This window comes from Callithrix jacchus, chromosome 7 (assembly GCF_049354715.1).
Source record: "Callithrix jacchus isolate 240 chromosome 7, calJac240_pri, whole genome shotgun sequence".
Taxonomy (NCBI): domain Eukaryota; kingdom Metazoa; phylum Chordata; class Mammalia; order Primates; family Cebidae; genus Callithrix; species Callithrix jacchus.
In genome coordinates, this window is record NC_133508.1 from 12,004,045 (window position 1) to 12,026,635 (window position 22,591).

Genomic DNA, 22,591 nt, shown 5'->3' on the forward strand with positions numbered 1-22,591 from the left:
GTGATGAGAGGACTGATGGACAAGGCGGAGACCCAGGGCAGGGTAGATGATGGGAGGACTGATGGACAGGGCAGAGACCCAGGGCAGTGTGGATGATGGGAGGACTGATGGACAGGGCGGAGACCCAGGGCAGGGTGAATGATGGGAGGACTGATGGACAGGGCGGAGACTCAGGGCAGGGTGGGTGATGGGAGGACTGATGGACAGGGTGGAGACCCAGGGCAGGGTGGATGATGGGAGGACTGATGGACAAGGCGGAGACCCAGGGCAGGGTGGATGGTGGGAGGACTGATGGACAGGGCAGAGACCCAGGGCAGGGTAGATGATGGGAGGACTGATGGACAGGGCAGAGACCCAGGGCAGGGTGGGTGATGAGAGGACTGATGGACAAGGCGGAGACCCAGGGCAGGGTAGATGATGGGAGGACTGATGGAAAGGGCAGAGACCCAGGGCAGTGTGGATGATGGGAGGACTGATGGACAGGGCGGAGACCCAGGGCAGGGTGAATGATGGGAGGACTGATGGACAGGGCGGAGACCCAGGGCAGGGTGGGTGATGGGAGGACTGATGGACAGGGTGGAGACCCAGGGCAGGGTGGATGATGGGAGGACTGATGGACAGGGTGGAGACCCAGGGCAGGGTGGATGATGGGAGGACTGATGGACAAGGCGGAGACCCAGGGCAGGGTGGATGGTGGGAGGACTGATGGACAAGGCGGAGACCCAGGTCAGGGTGGATGATGGGAGGACTGATGGACAGGGCAGGGACCTGGGGCAGGGTGGATGGTGGGAGGACTGATGGACAGGGCAGGGACCTGGGGCAGGGCAGACACAGGAGGTCTAATGGACAGGGAGAAGACAACCTATGGAAGGGTGGATAACAGGAGGTTGCCTGGTACGTGCAACGAGCGTCACTGCAGTAAGAGGTACACTGAAGGCCCTGGCTTCACCTCAGTGGAGTACATCAAGGTGGCAAAACTGCACTTATACCCAAAGAATACCTGCAACATTTTGTTAAATTATCCTAATTTAATCTAACTAAAAAGACAACAACCAACCTTTCAAGCATACAGGTGGGGTCGTAACCCTGAGAGAAGACACAGGTATGCTTCCAAGGCCCTGCAGCAGCCCACAGGCCATCCTCATCCCCATGCCACGTCCACCCCGGAGGCCCTGCCAGTCACCACCTGGTAGACGGCTGGCTCTCTAGCTTCCCACAGATGACGACTCAAAGGCCATCACCAAAAGGAAAGCAGATCTGAAAGCGGAAAGCAAACCGATCCGCAGACCACACATGGCCTTTCCAATACCTACCTCCCGGGCAGCCGGCCGGGCAGTGCCCAGGGGCCCACCCCCAAGCTGATGCCTGGATGCCAACTGTGACCAAGCACCAAGCTCAGGTGCAATTCAAACTGCCCATCATCCAGCTAAAAATGCCACTTTCCAAACATCGTTTCCCTTTAAAAGCAGAAAGAAAACTCGTGACACAGAGTGCAAAACTATGCTTACCTTTCCGAGCACACGATCTAGAATTCAGTGTTTAGGACCAACTAGCTCCCCTAGGTGTTCAGGAATAAAAGCATACAAAGATGTCATCACTTCCAAGCCATCATTATAATTTTTCAACTGATTTCTTAAAGTTTTCTTTGGTTAGATGTGTGTTTTGTTTTCTTTAGAAGAAAGCACCAAAGGCCACATTTTGGGAATGAAGTTACAATCGTCTGTAAATAATTAAAGCATCCTCAAATATTGCATCTATGTTGAGATGATCTCCTGTTTTTTCACTGCTGAAGTTTATCCACACTGCAAACACTGCCAGCCCAGCACGAGGCAGAGCCACCGCCACCCATGGAGGAGGCTTAATGGCCGGTGACGCCTCACCGGTCAGCTCCTTTTTATAGCAACCAAAATAACAAAACAAACCAACAAACAAAAAAATGGGGATGGAGAGAAGAAGAAAATTCCACGGGTTGGGGGTGCGCTGGTGGGGGACGGGGGTCTGAGGGCTGAGGCTGGGATCTAAGCAGGCAAATGTCATGACAGTGAAAGCCTCTCCCAGGCACATCTATCCACCCACGGTCTGCAGTGAGGGCCCACACTGGAATGGCCATCTGTGGGCTCAGCTCCCTGGGTGTGTGCAAGGGAATGCAGCAGCCAGGAGACAGCCAGGCTACGAAGTTGCTGGGTTCAGGGAATTGCACTGCCAGGTGAAAAACACACAAACAGAAAAGAACTTAGTTCAGGTGAAAGCACTGACTTCCAGCTGCAGCTCCTGATGGTTAGGACAAGCACAGGCACTCTTGGAGCTTCTGCGCATTCTGTTCGTCTCCTGCACTGTAAGGCGAAGATTGCTGTAAGGTGAAGATCAAAGAATGGAGGACACACAAGCTGTCTGGGTTCCCAGTGCATACAGAAGTCACATCCACACCATCCTGTAGTCTGTTAAGTGAGCAATCACGTTACCTCTAAAAACACAATGTGCATTTCTCAAGAAATTTTACCGTTAAAAACACTAATAGTCATTTGAGCCTTCGGTGAGACATAAACTTTTTGCTGGTGGAGGGTCCTGCCTCAATGCTGATGACTGTTGACTGATCAGGGTGGTGGCTGCTGAAGGCTGGGGCAATTTCTTAAAATGAGACAGCAATGAAATTTGCTACAGCAATTGATTCTTCCTTCTACAAAAGATTTCTCTATTCCATGTTATGTTATTTAAAAGCATTTTAACTACAATTGAACTTCAAAACAGGAGTCAGTCCTCTCAAACCCTACCACTCCTTTACCATTGAAGTTCATGGAATATTCAAAATCCTCTGCTGTCATTTCAACAAAGTTCACAGCATCCTCATCAGGAGTACATTCCAACTCAAGAAACTACTTTCTATGCTCATCCATAAGAAGCAATTCCTCATCCATTCAAGTTAATCATGAGATTACAGCAATTCAGTCCCATCTTCAGGACCCACTTCTAATTCTATTTCTCTTCCTACTTCCACCACATCTGCAGTTACTTTCTCCACTGAAGTCTTAAACTCCTGGAGGGCTGAAATCAATGTCTTTAAAATTCCTGTTAATGTTGACATTCTGACCTTCTCCCATGAATCACAAATGTTCTTAATGGCATCTAGAATGATAAATCCTTCCTAGAAGGTACTCAGTTGACGTTGTCCAGATCCATCACAGGAATCACTATCTATGGCAGCTATAGCATTATGAAGTGTATTTTTTAAACAATAAGACTCGAAAGTCAAAACGATTCCTTGATCCAGGGGTTGTGTTACCAGGCATGAAAACATTCATCTCCTTTAATCTCCATGAGACCCCTTAGGTGCACTGTCAATAAGCAGTACAATTTTGAAAAAAACTTTTTTCCTAAGCAGTAGGTCTCAACAGTGGGCTTAAAAAATATTTGGCAAAACCACAGTGTAAACAGATGTGCTGTCATCCAGCCTTTGGTGATCCAATATAGAGCACAGGCAGAGCAGGTTTCACAAAATATTGGAGGGCCCTAGGATTTAGCTGCACTGGCCCCTCACAAGAGCATCAGGCTGTCCTTTGAAGCCAGGCATTGATGTCTCTTCTCTAGCTGTGAAAGTTCTAGATGGCATCTTCTTTAACAGAAGGCTGTTTTGTCTACACTGAAACTCTGCTGTTCAACGCAGCCATCTTCATCGATGATCTCAGCTGGATCTTCTGGAGAACTTGCTGCAGCTTCTCCATCAGCACTTGCTGCTTCACCTTGCACTCTCATGTTATGGAGAGAGCTTCTTTCATTAAGCCTCATGAACCAACCTCTGCCAGCTTCCAGCTTTTCTTCCACAGCTCCCTCACCTCTCTCAGACTTCACGGAACTGAAGAGAGTCAGGGCCTTGCTCTGGATTAGGCTTCAGCTAAGGGAATGTTGTGGCTGGTTTAATCACTCCAGACCACTCACACTTCCCTCAGATCAGCATTAAGGTTGTGTTCTTATCATTTGTGTGTTCACTGGAGTAGCAGTTTTCCTCTCCTTTCCTTCAGAACTGTTCCTTTGCGTTCAGAACTGGCTGTCCGGTATAGGACGCCCAGCTTTCAGCCTCTCTGCCTTCAATATGTCTTCCTCACTAAGCTTCAGCATTTCCAGCTTTTAAGTGAGGGACATGCAACTCTTCATTTGAACACTGAGAAGCTATTGTAAAGATGCTAATTGGCCTAATTTCAATAGGGTTATGTCTCAGGGAGGAGGGAGGCCTTAGGAGAAGGTGAGAGACAAGGGAATGGCCAGTTAGCGGGGCAGTCGAAACATACACGATTTATCAACTAAGTTCACTGTCTTCTATGGGCAAGGCTCCTGGTGCCTCAAAACCAGTTACAACAGTTATAGCAAAAGCACTGCTCACCGTCACATAATCATGACAAAAGTGTGAAATACTGTGAGAATGACCAAAATGTAACAGACAGGAAGTGAGCATGTGCTGTTGGAAAATGGCACCAACAGATCTGCTCGGACAGGGCTAGGCTGCCACAGACACTCATTAGTAAAAAACATCAATCTACGGAGTGCAATCAAACAAGGTGTAAGAAATAGGCACCAACAGCTGAATTCCTGTGACACACTGAAATTTTCAAATTAAGCCTTTTTATTTCCAAGAACAACACACACTACAACTTCGTATTCCTGCTACATGAAGTATCTAAAATTTCTTTTCATATAAATCAGTACACACTGGATGATTAACAGTGAAATAATAACAGCCACACAGTTATGCCAACTAAGTAGTAGTATCACGGTAAAACTACTGCTGTAACAGAGAGATGCCATAACACACAGTGAAAAGAAATCGGACGCATCAAAAGGAAAAGGCGACCAGTCCTTCTAAACATGTACGATCAAAGCCTTCAGCAGCTCACAGCATGGAGCTCCATCCCCACCCAGCAAAGATAATGACCACACATTTCAGGAGACCCATTTGGCTATGGTTTTCCTTCTTACGGTGAAGCACTGGAACTCAAACTCCAGTCTTTCAAAAGGCACAGAATTCAAGGCAAAGTACAGGGATTACAGTGAGAAAAAAAATGAAAAAGAAGAAAAATCTCTCCTAGAAACTGGATCACAAAACCGGGCCAATTACTCTTAAGCCTTTAGAATTCCTTCTTGCCTTAAGAAAACCCAATATATGGCCGGGCGCAGTGGCTCACGCCTGTAATCCCAGCACTTTGGGAGGCCAAGGCGGGTGGATCACAAGGTCAAGAGATTGAGATCATCCTGGTCAACAAGGTGAAACCCCGTCTCCACTAAAAATACAAAAAATTAGCTGGCCGTGGTGGTGTGCATCTGTAGTCCCAGCTACTCAGGGGGCTGAAGCAGGAGAATTGCCTGAACCCAGTGGGCAGAGGTTGCAGTGAGCCAAGATCGTGCCATTGCACTCCAGCCTGGGTAACAAGAGTGAAACTCCGTCTCAAAAAAAAAAAAAAAGAAAACCCAATATACAGCAATTCATATTAACTAGACAGTTAAGTGAATTATAAAAGACTTTAGATTCTAATACACTATACTAAATAATTAATACTGGATTCCTACAAATGAAAATACGCACTAAGATAAAACTTTGGAAAGCATATTCCACATCACGTTAATATAAATTATGTGAGAAACGGTCCCCATTTTTAGTCACATATGTTGAAGAAATACTGCCTCTGTTTAAGCGATGATCACTAAAAACACCCTGCATACAACTTTTCAGGGCTACATCAACAAGAACAGCACACTTCATAAGACCTGTATGTCTGAGTTTTGCTTTCAATACTCAGGAAAAGAACTAGTGAAAAGGACTCAGGATCACCCTGGAAAACCGACAGAGTGACTTCCTAGATGAGGAGGCAGTCCTGCAGGCCCATGCCGGGCTGCGGGAGAACATTCCCACCTATCGGGGTGGCAGACACTGCACTCAGTCCCAGGCCCCTCGGGTCTGGGCACTAACAGGCTGGACACACACTGGAAGCTCACAGATGTCCTTAGCGATGCTGTGACTGCTGCAGAGAAGCCCCCCACGCAGAGGGTCCCTCAGAATGACATGGCGGCAGGGAAGGCAAGAGACCCAGGGTGTGGTCTTACAAGTCACGTTCAGAATGTCCCAGACTAGTGATCAAACAGAACACACACACAACCTGGCCATTCCTCTGCTCTTAATCAGGAATTAACCCGCACCCTGGACTTAATCCAGGTGTGCTACGGTGCGGATGCACACCTCTACACATCTGTAAGAATCACGCACTCTGAAGGTTTGATTTGTTGTATGGGCTCGAACCTACAAAACCCATGCCAGGCAAGCATCGTTGACTAAGAAGACTCCTCAGATAAAACATTTTTGTAAAATGTCTCATTTCCTGCTTTTCTCATTAGGAGGCATGTCTAGAGGCTTACAGCTGATCTGATGTCAGGAAGGAAGGGTTTCTGTTCAATAAAGGCGTCCATGGCTCCACCTGCTGACCAAGCCCTCAGCCTTCATGAGCACAGTGGAGGAAGCTGGATGCCGAGGAGCCCAGCAGACCCCCCTGACATAGCAATAAAATTAGCACCAAAGAGATCTTTTCAAAACTAATTTCTGGATGTACACATCAACAAAATATGCCAGAGTTCATGATCATTTGAGTAAGAAAAGAGAAAGCATAAGGGGTCTGAGTAAGCCTGACCCGGGCAGGTCTGGTCCATTTTCACCTCAGCGCCCACTCCCAATTCTCAAAGCTCTGACAGATTTTTGTGCTCCATACAGATGACCAGAGTCAATGTAGTGAGAGCTGCTGGGTCCTCCCAGCCTGGGGCAGGGAGCCATGCCAGGATGGCAGCACTTGGGGCCCTGCAGATCCCACAGGGGTGGGGGCAGTGCACTCAGCAGCCAAAACCAAACCACCACAGGATCACAACCACCAACACCAAGAAAGTGCTGTGTCCAGACCAACAAAACCATCGCAGGATCACAACAGCCAACAAAGTACATGCGTCTACACTAACAAAACCACTACAGGATCACAACCGCCAATACCAACAAAGTGCACCCGTCTATATTAACAAAACACCGCAGGGATCATAACCACCAACACAAAGAAAGTGCTGCGTCTACACTAACAAAACCACTGCAGGGATCCACCAACACCAAGAAGTACATAGAACACAGTGCCAACCAAACAGTATAGACAGAATTACAAGGATCCCCTTCTGCAAGACTCAACATAACGAGCTGAGGCACTGGGCCAAGGCAAGGTCACTAGGGAAGTCAACATGTGCAGAATAGTGTCACTTCACTATCTGAAACAGGAGAGCACCTCTGACAGGCAGATCCGTGGACACCATCTTAACCACAGGAGCGTCTGAGCACACCAACAGCGCAGCAGAGAGGCACCATCAGCAACAAAAGGAAATTATGAGAAAAATGCAGAACGAGGGATGTACAAAACAGCAGGCTTGGATTCTTCACCAATAAACTCAATGTCCTAAAAAGTAACAAAAAATGGGGGAAAGACCATTCTAGATTAAAAGAAACCAAAGGATATAATATCTAAATGTGATGAGAGAATCCTGATAAAATCCTAGATCTGAAAAAGTGTCAAAGACATTTTGGAGAGAAATGAGTAAATTTAAATATGGGCCAGATAAAGAATGCTATAGAATTTTTGCTAATTTTCTTATTTGGACAATGGTACTGTATTAGGAGAACATCCTTTTTCTTAGGAAATGCATGCTGAAGTTTTCCTTTTAAAGGGCTCAGCCAAAGAAAATACACAAGCATGTGTTACAGAGAGAGGTGCACACACATATGTAAAGAGACAGCAGTGCTGCAGTATAACAGGTGAGCCTAGGCGGATTGTCAGTGCGTGTGTGTGTTAGACAGATGTGTACTAGGTGGAGGGTTAGTGGGCGTGTGTATTACAGAGAGGTGTGTACATGCATGTAAAGAGACAGCTGTGCAGCAATACAACAGGCCTAGGTAGAGGGTTAGTGGGTACACTGTACCACTCTGTTAGTTTTTATGTAGGCTTGAAACTTTTCTAAGCAAAAAGCTGAGGAAAGCCCTGCAGTCGCAGGATTAAGACCATCTTGCTCTGCCCGTCTCTGGGACCCAGCTGCCCTTCTGGTAACTCTCACACAGAGCAGCAGGGCAGCCACATGGCCCTCCCCCGCACCCTGCACAGTGTTGCCAGGTGGCGGATCCAGGGCCAGACAGGGCTTTGCCGCTCCACGTCTGGTAGACATCAGGGAGCACCCCATCCAAGCTAACATGCATAGGAAGCAGCACTCCCCGAGCCGTGACATCTTCCTCACCTATGAGCTGGCCTGCAGCAGGGTCTGGCACATGGGGGAGCACATGGGGGCCCAGCTTGGCAACTGCTGCACGCTGGTGTGGCAACAGCACAGTGCTGTGTTCAGCCACTGACTGCCAGGAGGTCTATATTACTGTGGCTATCGCTGCCCAAGCTGGCAGAACAAATGCCAATCTGATGTCAGAACAGAGCTGTTTAACGTGTGTGACGCCCTCAGAACAGAACCAGGCTGACAAAAAGATCTCCACACATGGTCATGACTGCTGCCTGCTCCTGTTCCAGCCTCAAAGTCAAGGTATTAGCTTTCCAATCTCAAGCTTCTCTTTAAAAACATTGTTCTGGCCGAGTGCAGTGGCTCACACCTGTGGTCCCAGCACTTTGGGAGGCTGAGAGGGGCAGATCACCTGAGGTCAAGAGTTCGAGACCAGCCTGGCCAACATGGTGAAAACCCGTCTCTACTAAAAATACAAAAATGAACCGGGCATGGTGGAGGCGCCTATAATCCCAGCTACTCAGGAAGCTGAGGCAGGAGAATCACTTGAACCCAGGAGGCAGAGGTTGCAGTAAGCTGAAATCACGCCACTGCACTCCAGCCTGGGCAACAGAGTGAAACTCCACCTCAAAATATAAATAACTAAATAAAAATTTTAAAAAAATTAAAAAAAGTCCTATTTTCCTTTCCAACATCTTACTAACATTTTGAACATTAAAGCTAAAACTTAGTAACTAATGTTAAGCAGATGAAACCAAATTTCATATTTGGAGTAGCCAAATACACCAATGTTCATATATAAACCACTCCTGAATGCGCTTATCCAGAGGTTGGGGTGTAGAACAGCACTGGTGAGAAGTCTGGGGGGCTTGGAGGAGCGAGGAGCAGCCGGGACAGACCCCACAAGCGCAGCTGGCAGGAGACTTACCAGTGGACCATATGGGGCATGATGGGGGAATGGGGAGCGGAGGTTAAAAGAGAAGAACCAGGGAACCCTCTACGTAGACAGCCCCCGTGACTGGGCAGACAGTCTCATCACTGACTGGGCAGGGCCAGACTCAGGGAAGGAGGCAATCATGGAAAGAACTGAAGAGTCATGTTAAGACTTTATGTTTATGAGTTGCTGGAGAAAACCCCAAGCAGACAGGGACACACTGGATTGAGGGTCTATGTCTGAGTGCACGTCTGTGTGTGTACCTTCTCCCAGAATATACCATGAAGATACATGTAATAACAAAAACTAAATGGAAAAGATCCAGGAAACGCCCTGTGGGTGGCAGTAACAGCTCCAGTGGCCCCCATGGTGCCTGGCCGCCCCAGTCCTCAGCCACAGGCTCTGGCAGCCCTGCTCTTCTCTAACCCTCTCCGCCCTCTGCCCGATTATGTCCTCATTAAACTTCTTGAGAGAACATCGGAGGGTGCCTTCTCTTAATCTCCTAGATCCTTTGAAGTAGCCAAAATGGAGCTAAATGGTTAGAACAAGAATAGTAGAGTTTGAAAGATGATCATTTTTTGAAAGATACTAGAGTTGGAAACACTGAAAATTAAGGCTGGAATTAAGTTTTCATGTCAACCCACAGAACTTTTTTCATGACTAGAGAGAGATGTTGAAACTACCACAACTCACTCCGTGTGTCCCTGGAAAACATTCACCGAGTGGATGGAGGGGTCCCTGAAATCCCAGAGGCGGAAAGTCGTGTCGCGGGAGGAGGTCACCACGAGCCGCTGGGTGGGGTGTGTGCAGCAGTGCGTCAGCTCCTGGTCATGCCCTGCAACCAAGATGGCAAAACGCAAGGTCATTCCCTGCAGGTGCACTGAGAGTGAAGCTTTCCAACGGCACAAGAACCCAAGCAGCCATCTCTCTGAGAAGGTGAAGCTGACCTAATGGAATCACTCAGCAGCATGTGGGTCACGGTGGGGCCGGTTATTCCTCAGAAGCTGAAGTCCTTTCAGCCATCCACATCAAAGGAACAGGGAACTAAGCAGGTGCATAACCCATTTTCTGACCCTAACAGTTAGATGGTCAGGAGAATTAACAGGCTGAATGTGAGAACCCCTTAAATCTTAATTCTTTGCTTCCAGAGTATCTTCTAATGATAGAATGCTGTGGCTCCTCAGTCAAATACAATCTTTAAGCTCCTGCAGGAAATGCACTTACAAACAGATTCGCAGAAGCAACTTCAGCAGGCAGAACCCCAAGATGGCCCCAAGCCACCCCGCCCCGCACATGCCCCGCCTAAACCACCACCCCCATAACCCCCCATACGCCCTAAGCCACCTCTGCCCCATACACAGCCTAAGCCACCCCGCCCTGTACACACCCTGCCTAAGCCACCTCCCCAACCAACCCTCACACACTCTAAGCTACCCTGTCCCATACACACCCCAAGCCACCTGGCTCGTACCCACCCTGCCTAACGCCCTTCCCTTCAGAGCCTGCTAACAGGGTGAGATTATCTTTCTGGTAACTATGATACATTATAAAGCCAAAAAATTTTTGCAGATATAATTAAGGTCCCTAAATGAGTTGACTTTGAGTTAAAGGGAGATTGTCCTGGATGGCCTGGCCTAACCCAATGGGCTCTTAGAAAGAGTCCCAGAAGTCAGAGAGTTCAGAGCAGCAGGGGAGGAGCTTCAGCTGAGGAGGAAAGCAGCTGCTGTGTGAGGAAAGGCATGCCCTGTGCAGGGGCTCCCAGGGCCAGGCACAGCCTCCAGATGCCCAGAGGAGCCCCAGCTGGCAGCCAGCAAGATGGGGCCTCAGGCACCAGAGCAGGAAGGGGATTCTCTAATGACAGCAGGCTCGGAAGAGGACCGCAGCCTCAGGTAGGCCCTGCCCAGGCTACACCCTGGCTTCGGTCTTCAAGCCCCAGGGAAAAGAGCAGCTGCCACAGGCCCAGAATCCCTGACCTGGGAACCATGAGGCAGTAATTCCTGTTTTAAGACACTGAGTTTGTGGAAATTTGTTATAGAGCAATAGGAAACTAATCAACCACCCTATTTCCAATATCTACATACTACATGCTACAGTTAAAATCCCCTGAAGATAAAATACATTTAGCTATCAATAGTTCTATTATTAATACAAAGAATCTCCAAAAATTACCACAGAAGAGCCAAAAGGACTGAGACTCATTCTGGTCAAGAAGTAACTGGCAAGGTCAGACATAACACATGGACATAGACTAACGTGCACAGCCAGGAGGCTGAGGACTCAAAGAACCCAGGCACCTGTCAGAGAATGAACGAGCTCAGACGTCTCCACATCATACAGGTTCGCCGTCCGGTCCCATGAGGCAGTCACGGCCTGCTTCCCCCCGACCAGCCAGTCTGCGGCAATGACCACACCTTGGTGGCTCTTGAGGGATGTCAGCGGGACGCGGAGGGTGGGGCAGTCGCTGGATACGTCCCCCTCGAGGTCGGGCTCATCCTTGTCGGAGCACTCCACTTCATCTTCCCCGGGTATCTGCTGCCACAGAGAAGACCAGAAAAGAAAGGCATTTCCTGGGAATCTTGTTTCTTCCAACACAGCAACAATAAATAGACTGCTCTCATTCATCTCCTGAGGACATAACCACCACGAAAGCCACCACCAGGAGCCCGGTGCTGGCCATTGTACGAGTGTGTCCTCCTCTGACCCATAACTGCTGCCTACTGAAAACCCATCAACTCTATGACTATCTCATACAAAGAAAGAGTGGAATGTACTATGTTGTCAACTGAACTACCATTTATTTCCACTAACCAACAGAATGGCAAATAAAGTGACTTCAACATTTAAGTTTTCATCACTTATTAGTAGAAATGCAATATAAAACTAAACAAATACAAGTGAAAGTCAGCAATTTATCATATTTCAAAAAAGAAGCATGTTCACGCTCAAGAGCCTATTTAAAATATACTTAGAATTCTATTGTTACAATTATTAGACTCTACTTTCCTTTGTAACATCAAGTCTCCTGTCAAAGGCCAAGGATAAACAAACACATAGGAGCCAGCTCTGTAAGAAAATCTGTATATCCATCCAACAAATATTTATCAGGGGCTGACAGAGCGCCAAACCTCACTCCCAGCCCAGGTGCTGCTTACATAGTGCAGAAGAGGACAGACGGCTTCTGACATGCACACATGCAAAACTACGCTCAATCTAGCAGGTAAGAACTCCAGAATGAAGACCACTGGCAAAGCCCCTGCCCTCAGAGGCTAGAACTGACGTTCTAGCACAAGAGACCACACACACACACACACACACACACACACACGCACGCGCTAGTACGGGGATGTATGTCATATGTACACAAGCTGGAACGGATAGTTTGGAAATCTGTCCCGGCCCAAATCTCAGGCTGAACTGGAATCTCCTGTGACGGAGGTAAGGCCTGGTGGGGGTGTCTGGCTCATGGGGGAGGATTCCTCCTAGCCTGGGGCTGACCTCAACAGTGAGTGAGTTCTCACAAGATCTGGCTGTTTGGATGTGTGGCACTCCTGCCTTGCTCCTGCTTCCACCATGGAACACACCTCTTGTTTCGTCTTCTGCTGTGACTGAAAGCTCCAAGTTTCCTGAGGCCTCCCCAGAAGCCAAGCAGATGCTGGCACCACACTTCCTGTACAGCCTGCAGAACCAGCCAATTAAACCTCTTCAAGTCTTTATAAATTACCCAGTCTCACGTAATTTATAAAGCAATGGCCTAACACACCAATGTCATGAGCACATACCCATTACTCGGGAACACACATCACAGAAACACATGGCAGGATGGGAACACATGTCACAGGCACACATGACAGGATGGGAACACACGTCACAGGGACACATGGCAGGACAGGAACACACATCACAGGGACACATGGCAGGACGGGAACACACGTCACAGGGATGCAGAGCAGGAAGGGAACACACATCACAGGGACACACAGCAGGACAGGAACACACGTCACAGGGACACACGGCAGGATGGGAACACACGTCACAGGGATGCAGAGCAGGAAGGGAACACACGTCACAGGAACGCACGTCACAGGGACACACATCACAGGTACGCACAGCACGACAGAAATGCACGTCACAGGGACACATGGCAGGACGGGAACACATGTCACAGGAAAACAGAGCAGGATGGGAACACACGTCACAGGGACACAGAGCAGGACGGGAATGCATGTCACAGGAATGCACAGCAGGACGGGAATGCAAGTCACAGGGACACAGAGCAGGATGGGAACACACATCACAGAGAAGCATGGCAGGACAGGAACATACGTCACATAAACACACACAGAGTAAGGTGGTAGTAAGTTCTGTGGAGTAAAATAAAACAGGCCAAGGGGCAGCTTGGTCGGGAGCTGCTACTTTCCATGGAATGACTGAGGAGGGCTCTGTGATGAGGTCACGCTTGAGTCGGGCATGAGGAAAGGAAGGTTAAGGCCTGCCTGTGCTGAGGAGCAGCATTTCCACGTGTGCGGAGCAGCTACAGGAGGCAAAGTTAGAGGCCGCATCAGGAACAACTCGTGTCATCCCAGGAGACTGTGGAAAGGATGGCGGCTGTGTGTGGGGCATGGTGCCTGGTGTGTGCTACGTGAACAGGGGCTGCTATGGACATAACTGTGGACCCACATTCCTGCGCTGAAGTCCTCACCCAGGAGCTCAGAATGTGGCTGTTTAGAGAAAGGGACTTGAAAGAGGTGATTAAGGTAAGATGGGGCCGGGAGAGTGGACCCTAATCCAACAGGCCTGACATCCTCCTAAGAAAGGGTGAGGACACAGACACTCCCAGAGGGATGAAGGACCCAGGGTGAAGACGCCATCTCCGAGCCATGGAGAGGCCTCAGCAGGAACTGGCCCTGCTCACATCCTGGTCTCGGCTCCAGCCTCTGGGACTGCAGGAACATGGGCCTATTGTTTACAGGCCACCCTACCTGTGGCACTTTGTTACGACAGCCCCAGAAAACAACGTGGGGAGATCAACAGAGATGAGAGAAGCGCTGGTGAGAGAGAGTGGCCTGGAGCAGGGTGGGAAGAGAGAACTGAAACCCCCTCTGCTTCAGGAGCTGCTGACAGGCTGATTTCTACATGCAGTAAGAGAACAATACAGACCATGTAAAGGTGTTTGGTCTAAAGCACCGGGTGACAGATGGTGATGTTTCCAGAGGGGGTGGCACAAAGAAACCAGACAGCAAGTTCAGGGCGGCATGCGCAGCTCAGTCGGGACAGGGGGTCAGGGACACGAGGGGTGTGAGGCTCACAAGGCAGGCAGAGGTCCCCCAGACAGGCTGCAGCAGGGGGAAGGGACTCGGATGTCACCTTGAAGGCAAGGGATGACAGGTGACAGCACTGCCCACGGCTGGGAAAATGGCTCTGAAGGGAGCACAGCAAAGAACCGGGAGCAGCAATGGGGCAAACTCCTTCAGAGAAGAAAAAGAAGCCCAATGAAGTTAAACTAATAACTCGGCATGACCTCACTTGGGTGTGACAGTCGTTCTGCTGGTAATCTAAATCTGCTTCCACTACGCCACCCAAATACTTCCTCATCAACATTGTAGATGTCAAGCAAAACTCACAGATGGAAATTTTAAAAACCAAGATGTCTGTCCAAAAGCTATGATGATTCAAGATGAACACAGATTTCAACAGATTACAGTTTGTGTCAAAATTTAAAATTAGAACGGCTAAGCAAATCAGAGTCAAGACTGGCCGGCAAAAGCTTCAGAAAACAAGGCCGTTTTCCACCTAAGGAGGCTCATTTCATCCAGCAATGCTGGAAGGAGACTACCATGCTATTTACGCAGGGACTTGGGCATCCACAGGCTCTGGCATCTGTGGGCACACGGTCCTGGAACCAATCCCCCGCCGACACCCGTTTATGCAGGGACCTGGGCGTCCATGGGCTCTGGCATCTGCAGGTCCTGGAATGGCTCCCCTGCTGATACTAGGAGGCGGCTGTATTATCTACGCTTCATTAGAGAGGGCCCAACACAACTGTGCCTGCTCGGGACAGCTCAAGTCATGGCACACCACAGAGGTTCATCTTTAACTTAGAGACCCCCCAACGCCAGCCCCAAATCTTGAGGTGGCAACTAGCAGCATGAGACATGCACTCACCCAACACAAGCAAAGTAGTAAAGAAGAAAATAAAATTAGGTGAACATCCTAAGTAAACTATTAGGTGTTTTTAATGTAAGTACTATACATGAATCTTCCCTCTAAGAAAACCGGTGTTTTTCTTATTTTATGTGGAAAACAATCCGTACATTAAGTCCCCTGAATTTCCCAAGCATCAATGCTGACCCTCCTCACCTTTCCACTACACCTACCATCAACGCACATTTCACTGGTTTCATCACCAAACGTGCGTGTTAATGGACAGCGTTCTGTGCTACAGAATGAATAGTCCGGGAATTCCACAAAGAGAACAAAAAGGTGTTAAAATACATAATACATTCACTTAAAAATGAACTATTAGAACCTCTCAACTGAAGAAAACTCATTTATCACTGGAATTCATTAACTGCTATCTCCACATAGAACAGTGTTTAGAATTTCAAGAAGTGGAAAAGTAAAGGAATATTCCAAGATGAAAATATCAAAACGAGATTACTCTCATCCTTGCAACGACCACAGCCCAACACAAACTGAAACTTCTAGACATGTGCATCATTCACACTGTCTGCCTGGTGCCGTTCCCACCTGCTCAGGCGCACAGGGAGGGCTGAGCATGCGGGAAGACCACGCCACTAACGTTTATCCTGTCACTGAAACTAGGAAGATAACTGCACTCAGAGGAACATTCAGGCCTCTTTGTGACCATAAACGCAGGGGCTGGGCTACAGCAGGCAGTACAATGCAAACATAAGTGAAAAATTTTATGAATTTATGGGATAAGTACATGAATTCATTCCTCTCAATAGGCAACATCTTTCATTACCTATGTTTAAATTTCAACCACATAAAAATGATGTCATACAAGCTGTTAACTGGAGTGACGGAAGTCCATGGAAGAAATACCAGATGTCTAACATTACACAGATGAAACAGTTCATACAAGCCGTTAACTGATACGACGAAAGTTCACAGAAGATACCCCAGATGTCAACATTAAACCGAGGAAACAGTAAGAAACAGCATCCAAACATAAAATATAAGAGATTGGATGGTAAATGTTCCCTGTCTGCAGAAAGGAAAGCTGAAGCAGACACGCGCACACACAAGTGAAGGAGCATCTTTCTAGGTGCTGACTTGGTCAGTGCAGGCCGCCAAAACACAAGACTACAGGCCAAGCGGCTTCAACAGCAGAAATTAGTTTTTTCCCAGTTCTGGAGACTCCAAGTCCACAACGAAGGTGCCAACCAGTGCAGCTTCTCTTCCAGTGCATGGCACTGCCATCCTGCCATGCACCCACAGGGGCTTTTATTAATATTAGCACAGAGAGAGGGCGACAGGGAGAAGAGGAGAGGAAGGGGGAGAAAGAGGGAAAGAGAGGGAGAGAGAGAGGGAGAGAGAGAGGGAGAGGCAAGTGTATGTGCAAAGACCACTCATCCTATGGGAGCAGGGCAGCCCCTCCACTACCTCATTTTGCTTTAACCACTTCCTTAGAGACCCCATCTCCAAAGACAGCCACACTGGGGGTTAGGGTTTCAACACAAAATTCAAGGGCACAGAGACATTTAGTTGAGAACATCAGGTCCCTGACCACCCCCCCACCAAAATTCACATCCTTCTTGCATGGCAAATGCACTCATCCCATTCCAACAGCCCCAGAAGTCTTATTCCCGCCATCAGCACTGAGGTGTGAAATCCCAAGTGTCAACAAAACATCATCTGTGGCCGGGCGCGGTGGCTCACGCCTGTAATCCCAGCACTTTGGGAGGCCGAGGCAGGGATCACGAGGTCAAGAGATGGAGACCATCCTGGTCAACATGGTGAAACCCCGTCTCTACTAAAAATACAAAAAATTAGCTGGGCATGGTAGCACGTGCCTGTAATCCCAGCTACTCAGGAGGCTGAGGCAGGAGAATTGCCTGAATCCAGGAGGCGGAGGTTGCAGTGAGCCAAGATCGTGCCATTGCACTCCAACAAGAACGAAACTCCATCTCAAAAAAAAAAAAAAAAATCATCTGAACCAGGAGTGGGTGGGACTCAGCGTGCAACTCGCCCATCCTGAAACTGAGCTCCCCTCCAGCCATGAACCACTGAACTCGAACAAGTTACAGGTTCCCAAAATACAACAGTCGGGTATAGACGGGACAGACACTCCTTTCCGAGAGAGAGAGAGAAAAGGGAAACGGTGGCAGGACCCAAGCAAGTCCAAAACCCCACAGGGCAAACTCCACAAGCTCTTCAGGCTCCAGAGAGCCCCTCCTAAGCTGGATGCCACCCTCCAGGCGTGCTGGGGTGAGGACATCATCCCCTTGGCTCGGCCTGGCAGCCCCACCCCACAACACTGGACCATGGCAGCCAGGCCCTGAAACCATGGAGGCCCCATGCTTTGAAACCAAGGAAGAAACAGGCCCTCATCCTGGGCCTGCAGTGAGAGCTGCAGCCCTGCCAGACTCGGAATCACCTTCGGGGGCATTCTTCCATTGTCTTGAAGGGTGCTAAAGGTTCTCGGCCAGGCAGCACTGGTTTCTGTGCTGTGGAATCCCAGCAGTCTGATGCCTTCCTTCATTCTGTCCCCATGGTGTCCCCTCTGGTTGGAGCTGGCAGGGTCTCTGGGTGTAATCCCATGTCCCACCGTGTCCCCTCTGGTTGGAGCTGGCAGGGTCTCTGGGTGTAATCCCATGTCCCACCGTGTCCCCTCTGGTTGGAGCTGGCAGGGTCTCTGGGTGTAATCCCATGTCCCACCGTGTCCCCTCTGGTTGGAGCTGGCAGGGTCTCTGGGTGTAATCCCATGTCCCACCGTGTCCCCTCTCGTTGGAGCTGGCAGGGTCTCTGGGTGTAATCCCATGTCCCACCGTGTCCCCTCTCGTTGGAGCTGGCAGGGTCTCTGGGTGTAATCCCATGTCCCACCGTGTCCCCTCTCGTTGGAGCTGGCAGGGTCTCTGGGTGTAATCCCATGTCCCACCGTGTCCCCTCTCGTTGGAGCTGGCAGGGTCTCTGGGTGTAATCCCATGTCCCACCGTGTCCCCTCTCATTGGAGCTGGCAGGGTCTCTGGGTGTAATCCCATGTCCCACCGTGTCCCCTCTCATTGGAGCTGGCAGGGTCTCTGGGTGTAATCCCATGTCCCACCGTGTCCCCTCTCGTTGGAGCTGGCAGGGTCTCTGGGTGTAATCCCATGTCCCACCGTGTCCCCTCTGGTTGGAGCTGGCAGGGTCTCTGGATGTAATCCCATCTCCACTCCTGGTTCCTGCTGTGGTGGGTACTTAAAGCTGTGGCTCCCACCCACACTCACCTCCCTGACAACTGGCTGTTCAGACAAACCCTGCATGTTCTCTTTGGAACTGGCTTTCTCATTTTTTTTGTAATAGGCATAGGCTGGGAATGTCCCTAATGTCACAAGTTCTCGTCCCCTTTCCCTTAACAACTCCTTCGGCGTGTCTCCATCCTTTCACACTTTATTATATGCGAGGAGAGAAGCCAGGCTGCACCTGTAACATTTCACTCACGAGACCTCAGCTCAGTCAAGTCCTCTGCCATTTTGTAACGAGGATCACTTTCCTCTGGTTCCCATAACCTGTCCCTCGCCTCCTCTGAGGCCTCACCACAAGGGCCTTCAACATCCACTTTGATACCTGAGTTCTCCAGGACACTAGAAGCTTTCCCTCCAGCTCTCCCCTTTCTTCTCTGAGCCTTCACCAGAGACATCATTAATGTCCATATTTCTACCAACAAACCCTTCACAGCCAACCAGGCTTTCTCCAGCAGGTACCTGAGAACTCCTGCGGCATCTACCCATTCCCGATTCCAAAGCCACGTCCTCATTTTTAGGCATTTCTTAAGCAGCCCCCCTACTTTGCCGTACTAAAACCTGTCTTAGTTTGCTCTGGCTGTCATAACAAAATACCAGACTGGGTGCCTTATAAAAAACAGGAATGTATTTTCTCACAGTTCCAGAGGCTGGAAGTCCAAGATCAAGGTTCCTGCCAATTCAGGTTCTGATGTGGTCTCTCCTTACGGCGTACAGACGGCCGCCCTCTGGCTCTGCCCGTACGTGACACAGACAGTGACAGAGACTGAGAACACAGGCGAGCTCTCCATTGTCTCCTCATGGGAGGACACTAATCCCAGTGGACCCCACACAACCTCACTGAACCTCAACTACCTCCTTGGAGGCCCATCTCCAAAGTCAACCACAATGGGGTGAAGGCTTCAACACTGAATCTGGGGGGACACAAACATTCAGCCCATGGCAGATATTATAAACGGATCTCAGATTCGCAGACATCAGCATCCTACGCGCTCGCAGGTAAGGAAAGGTGCTTACACTAGTGTCAGCGACAGGCTGGGGTGTTGGCAGCTGCACCGCGTATCTCCAGATATGAGCAGTCTGATCTCCAGAAGCTGAAGAGAGAAATCGGGGAAAATTACCCAAGGCACAGACCATGGTAAAACGTGCTCTTCACTGCACACTGGCTGAGCGGCAGCAGTCAGACCTTTCGGGCTTAGTGACCATTTAGTGAAATGTACTTTTCACTTAAATAACTCTTTTCTGAGACTGCACAATGCTACTGAGAACAGAATATATGTGCAAAATTGATGAGATAATGATAACTTACAAAACTACTTCACTTTTCATTTTAGCATAGAAAGCCCTGGAGGTTCAGAGAAAATGGACCAATAGTAGACTTTACTCTCTGTCTGTTTAACCTAAGAAACCCTATTATACCAGAACCAGAGCTGTGATCAACTCTGAGATGCAGGGGAAAGCGACACTCATCTCCATCCATTCAACACTGAGACAACCTCTCAATGGGTGGCACCTATCAGCACTCCTCACCTGTGCGGCTCCATCCTGCTCTGTTTTCAGCAGCAAGTTTGCGAGGAAATGCTTTGACTGAGGACTGGAAAGACAAAGGACAGCACTGCAGGCACAGAACATGTCTCTGACACCAGAACGGCCACGTCTCCCCAACACAGGGGCAGGCTGGCTTCCACCTTCTCTTCACTGCACCAAACTTCCCTAAAGGAGCTGCTCTGAGCTGAAGCAGCACATGTTTTATAAATAAAGGTGCTGCCCTGACTTGCTCCTCACATCAACATCATGCCCAATCCAGTCTAATCCTCCTCTCTCTATGCCCATCACCACATGCTTCCAAGTCTTCGTCAGTTCCTGGATGTGTCTGGTTCCACCCTCTTTCCCAGCCCTTTAGTTTGAATCTGGACACGTCTAACTGCCCCAGTCTAAACCACCAACTTCAGAAGATTCGAACTCCTTGCTTGCTTTAGTCTTCACACACGTATTAAGGTGAAAATTAGCTATGTGGTCTGGACTGCTCAAAATGACTCTCAGTCTAACCCTCCCACATTTCTCTCTGACATAAAAACTCTGACCAAACCGCGTGACTCACTGTATCACTGTACTTGTCACTGGGGCTCCTTCTTACACAACTTCACCTGCACAAAGCAGCCAGTCATCTCAACCTTGGTGTTCTATCCCTAGTCAGCACAATCTGGCCCATAGGCAAAACCCAGGCAGCCACACATTTTTGTGAATAAAGTTGTCGGACACAGCCATGTCCGCTCATCAGTGCACAGTCCACTGCTTTTATGCTACAACAGGAGAACCGGAGACAGAGCCTGAATGTCCCACAGAGATGAAAATATTCACTCACTATTCCTTTACAGAAAAAGCGTAGGGACCTCCGGTCTACAGAAAGCCCACACACAGCCTTCGAGACGATCGCCAATGTCCCTGGACTACCACAGGCAACTGTGGGGGTCTAAAAGTCTCACAGGAAAAGCCCTCAGGACTGTAAAGCTACCCTCCAAAAGCAACCAAGGAAGGCATGTTTTTACATCTACTCTATCCAAGCTATCATAGTGTAGGTAAATTATCCAGAAAGAAGTAAAAATGCTGATTCACAACTTGCCGTGTCTCTGTGCTACCTTTCTCCTTTCTCCGTATCAGATGCATAGAAGATAAGGGAACACTACAGGAGCCACAGGTAAACCACAAACACGCTGCACAGAAGATTTCGGGACGACTGTGAATCATCTTCATCTCACCATCACTCTAACTGCTATCCACCACTGTCTCCAGAAAGCACTGCTCAATGTACTTCCCCGGGTCCACTTCTCATTTAATTCATAAAATGATGACTAAAGATTAACTTTCATAAACACCATGGATTATTCTGCTACTGATAAGAAAGGAATATTTATAGCTGTTTTAAGACCATCTATCATTTTGTTCAATAAAGAAAAAAATCAACATACCAGTGAGAGCCAACTGCTCTGAGGGATGAAATTTTATAGAATTTACTGCAAAATAAAAATATGATAAAAACAGGTTTAAAGTGACAAAAACATGTTATCAACATTTATTTGCTATAGCATGTATTTCAAAGTCAACATTAAAAGAACTATGAGAGTTCAATATTAGATCCCATACTCAATTAAACTATAAATAAATGTGAGAATTAGAACAGAGCCACAATAAACAACAGCTAAGGTATGAACCCCCAAATTGCTACAGTATAGGACCCAGGAAAAGGATATTAATGATCTCTTTCCTTTTATAGACAGGGATGTCATTTTTATCTTAAAATAAATCAGGATTTAAAAATATATATATATAACAGGTGAAGGCAAATTATAGTGTGGCAGACACAGTTTATAAGCCCCAACCCCACCCCACCTTCCTTCCCAGCCTAAGGACCCCAATCTGTTCTGTGACTAGTACAGACCCCAGGATCCCAGAGAGTATCACCTCTGCCGGCCTCAGGGGATGAATGAGGACTGGGTTACACCAGTTATGATGTCCTCCTGACTCCGGTTGCCTAGGCTGGAGTGCAGTGGCACCACCTCGGCTTTCTGCAGCTTTGACCTTCCAGACTCAAGTGATCCTCCCACCTTAGCCTCCCAAGTAGCTGGGACTACAAGAAGATACCACCACGCCTGGCTGTTTGGTTTTTTGTTTGTTTGTTTTGTATTTTCAGTAGAGGCAGGGTCTTGCCATGTTGCCCAAGCTGGTTTCAAACTCCTGCCGGCCTCAGCCTCAGCCTCTCAAAGTGTTGGGATTCTAGGTGCATGCCACCACGCCCAGCCAGAAGTCTTCTGAGGAAGCTATCATTTTCTTATAAAAGGAGCATGAGACCCTGGTACTTCACCTTCCCCCTTGCTTCTGTCCTGACTGTAGATGGGACAGCTTGGCA

General features: G+C 48.6%; 1 protein-coding gene across 6 annotated transcripts in view; it reads right to left on the reverse strand.

Annotated features, from left to right (window-relative positions):
* WDR37 (WD repeat domain 37) overlaps window positions 1-22,591 on the reverse strand; it is an 80,825-nt gene that overhangs the window by 19,879 nt on the left and 38,355 nt on the right. For 3 of the 6 annotated variants that reach the window (XM_035306769.3, XM_035306770.3, XM_008999848.5), the window contains exons 8-11: window positions 21,654-21,698; window positions 19,702-19,778; window positions 11,515-11,749; window positions 9,914-10,055 (exon numbers count right to left, since the gene is read on the reverse strand). In XM_035306769.3, coding sequence (XP_035162660.1) covers window positions 9,914-10,055; window positions 11,515-11,749; window positions 19,702-19,778; window positions 21,654-21,698 — 499 coding nt within the window. Of the gene's footprint in view, window positions 1-9,913; window positions 10,056-11,514; window positions 11,753-19,701; window positions 19,779-21,653; window positions 21,699-22,591 lie in introns of all 6 variants that reach the window. The other 3 variants (XM_035306766.3, XM_035306767.3, XM_002749999.6) reach the window with 1 other exon arrangement.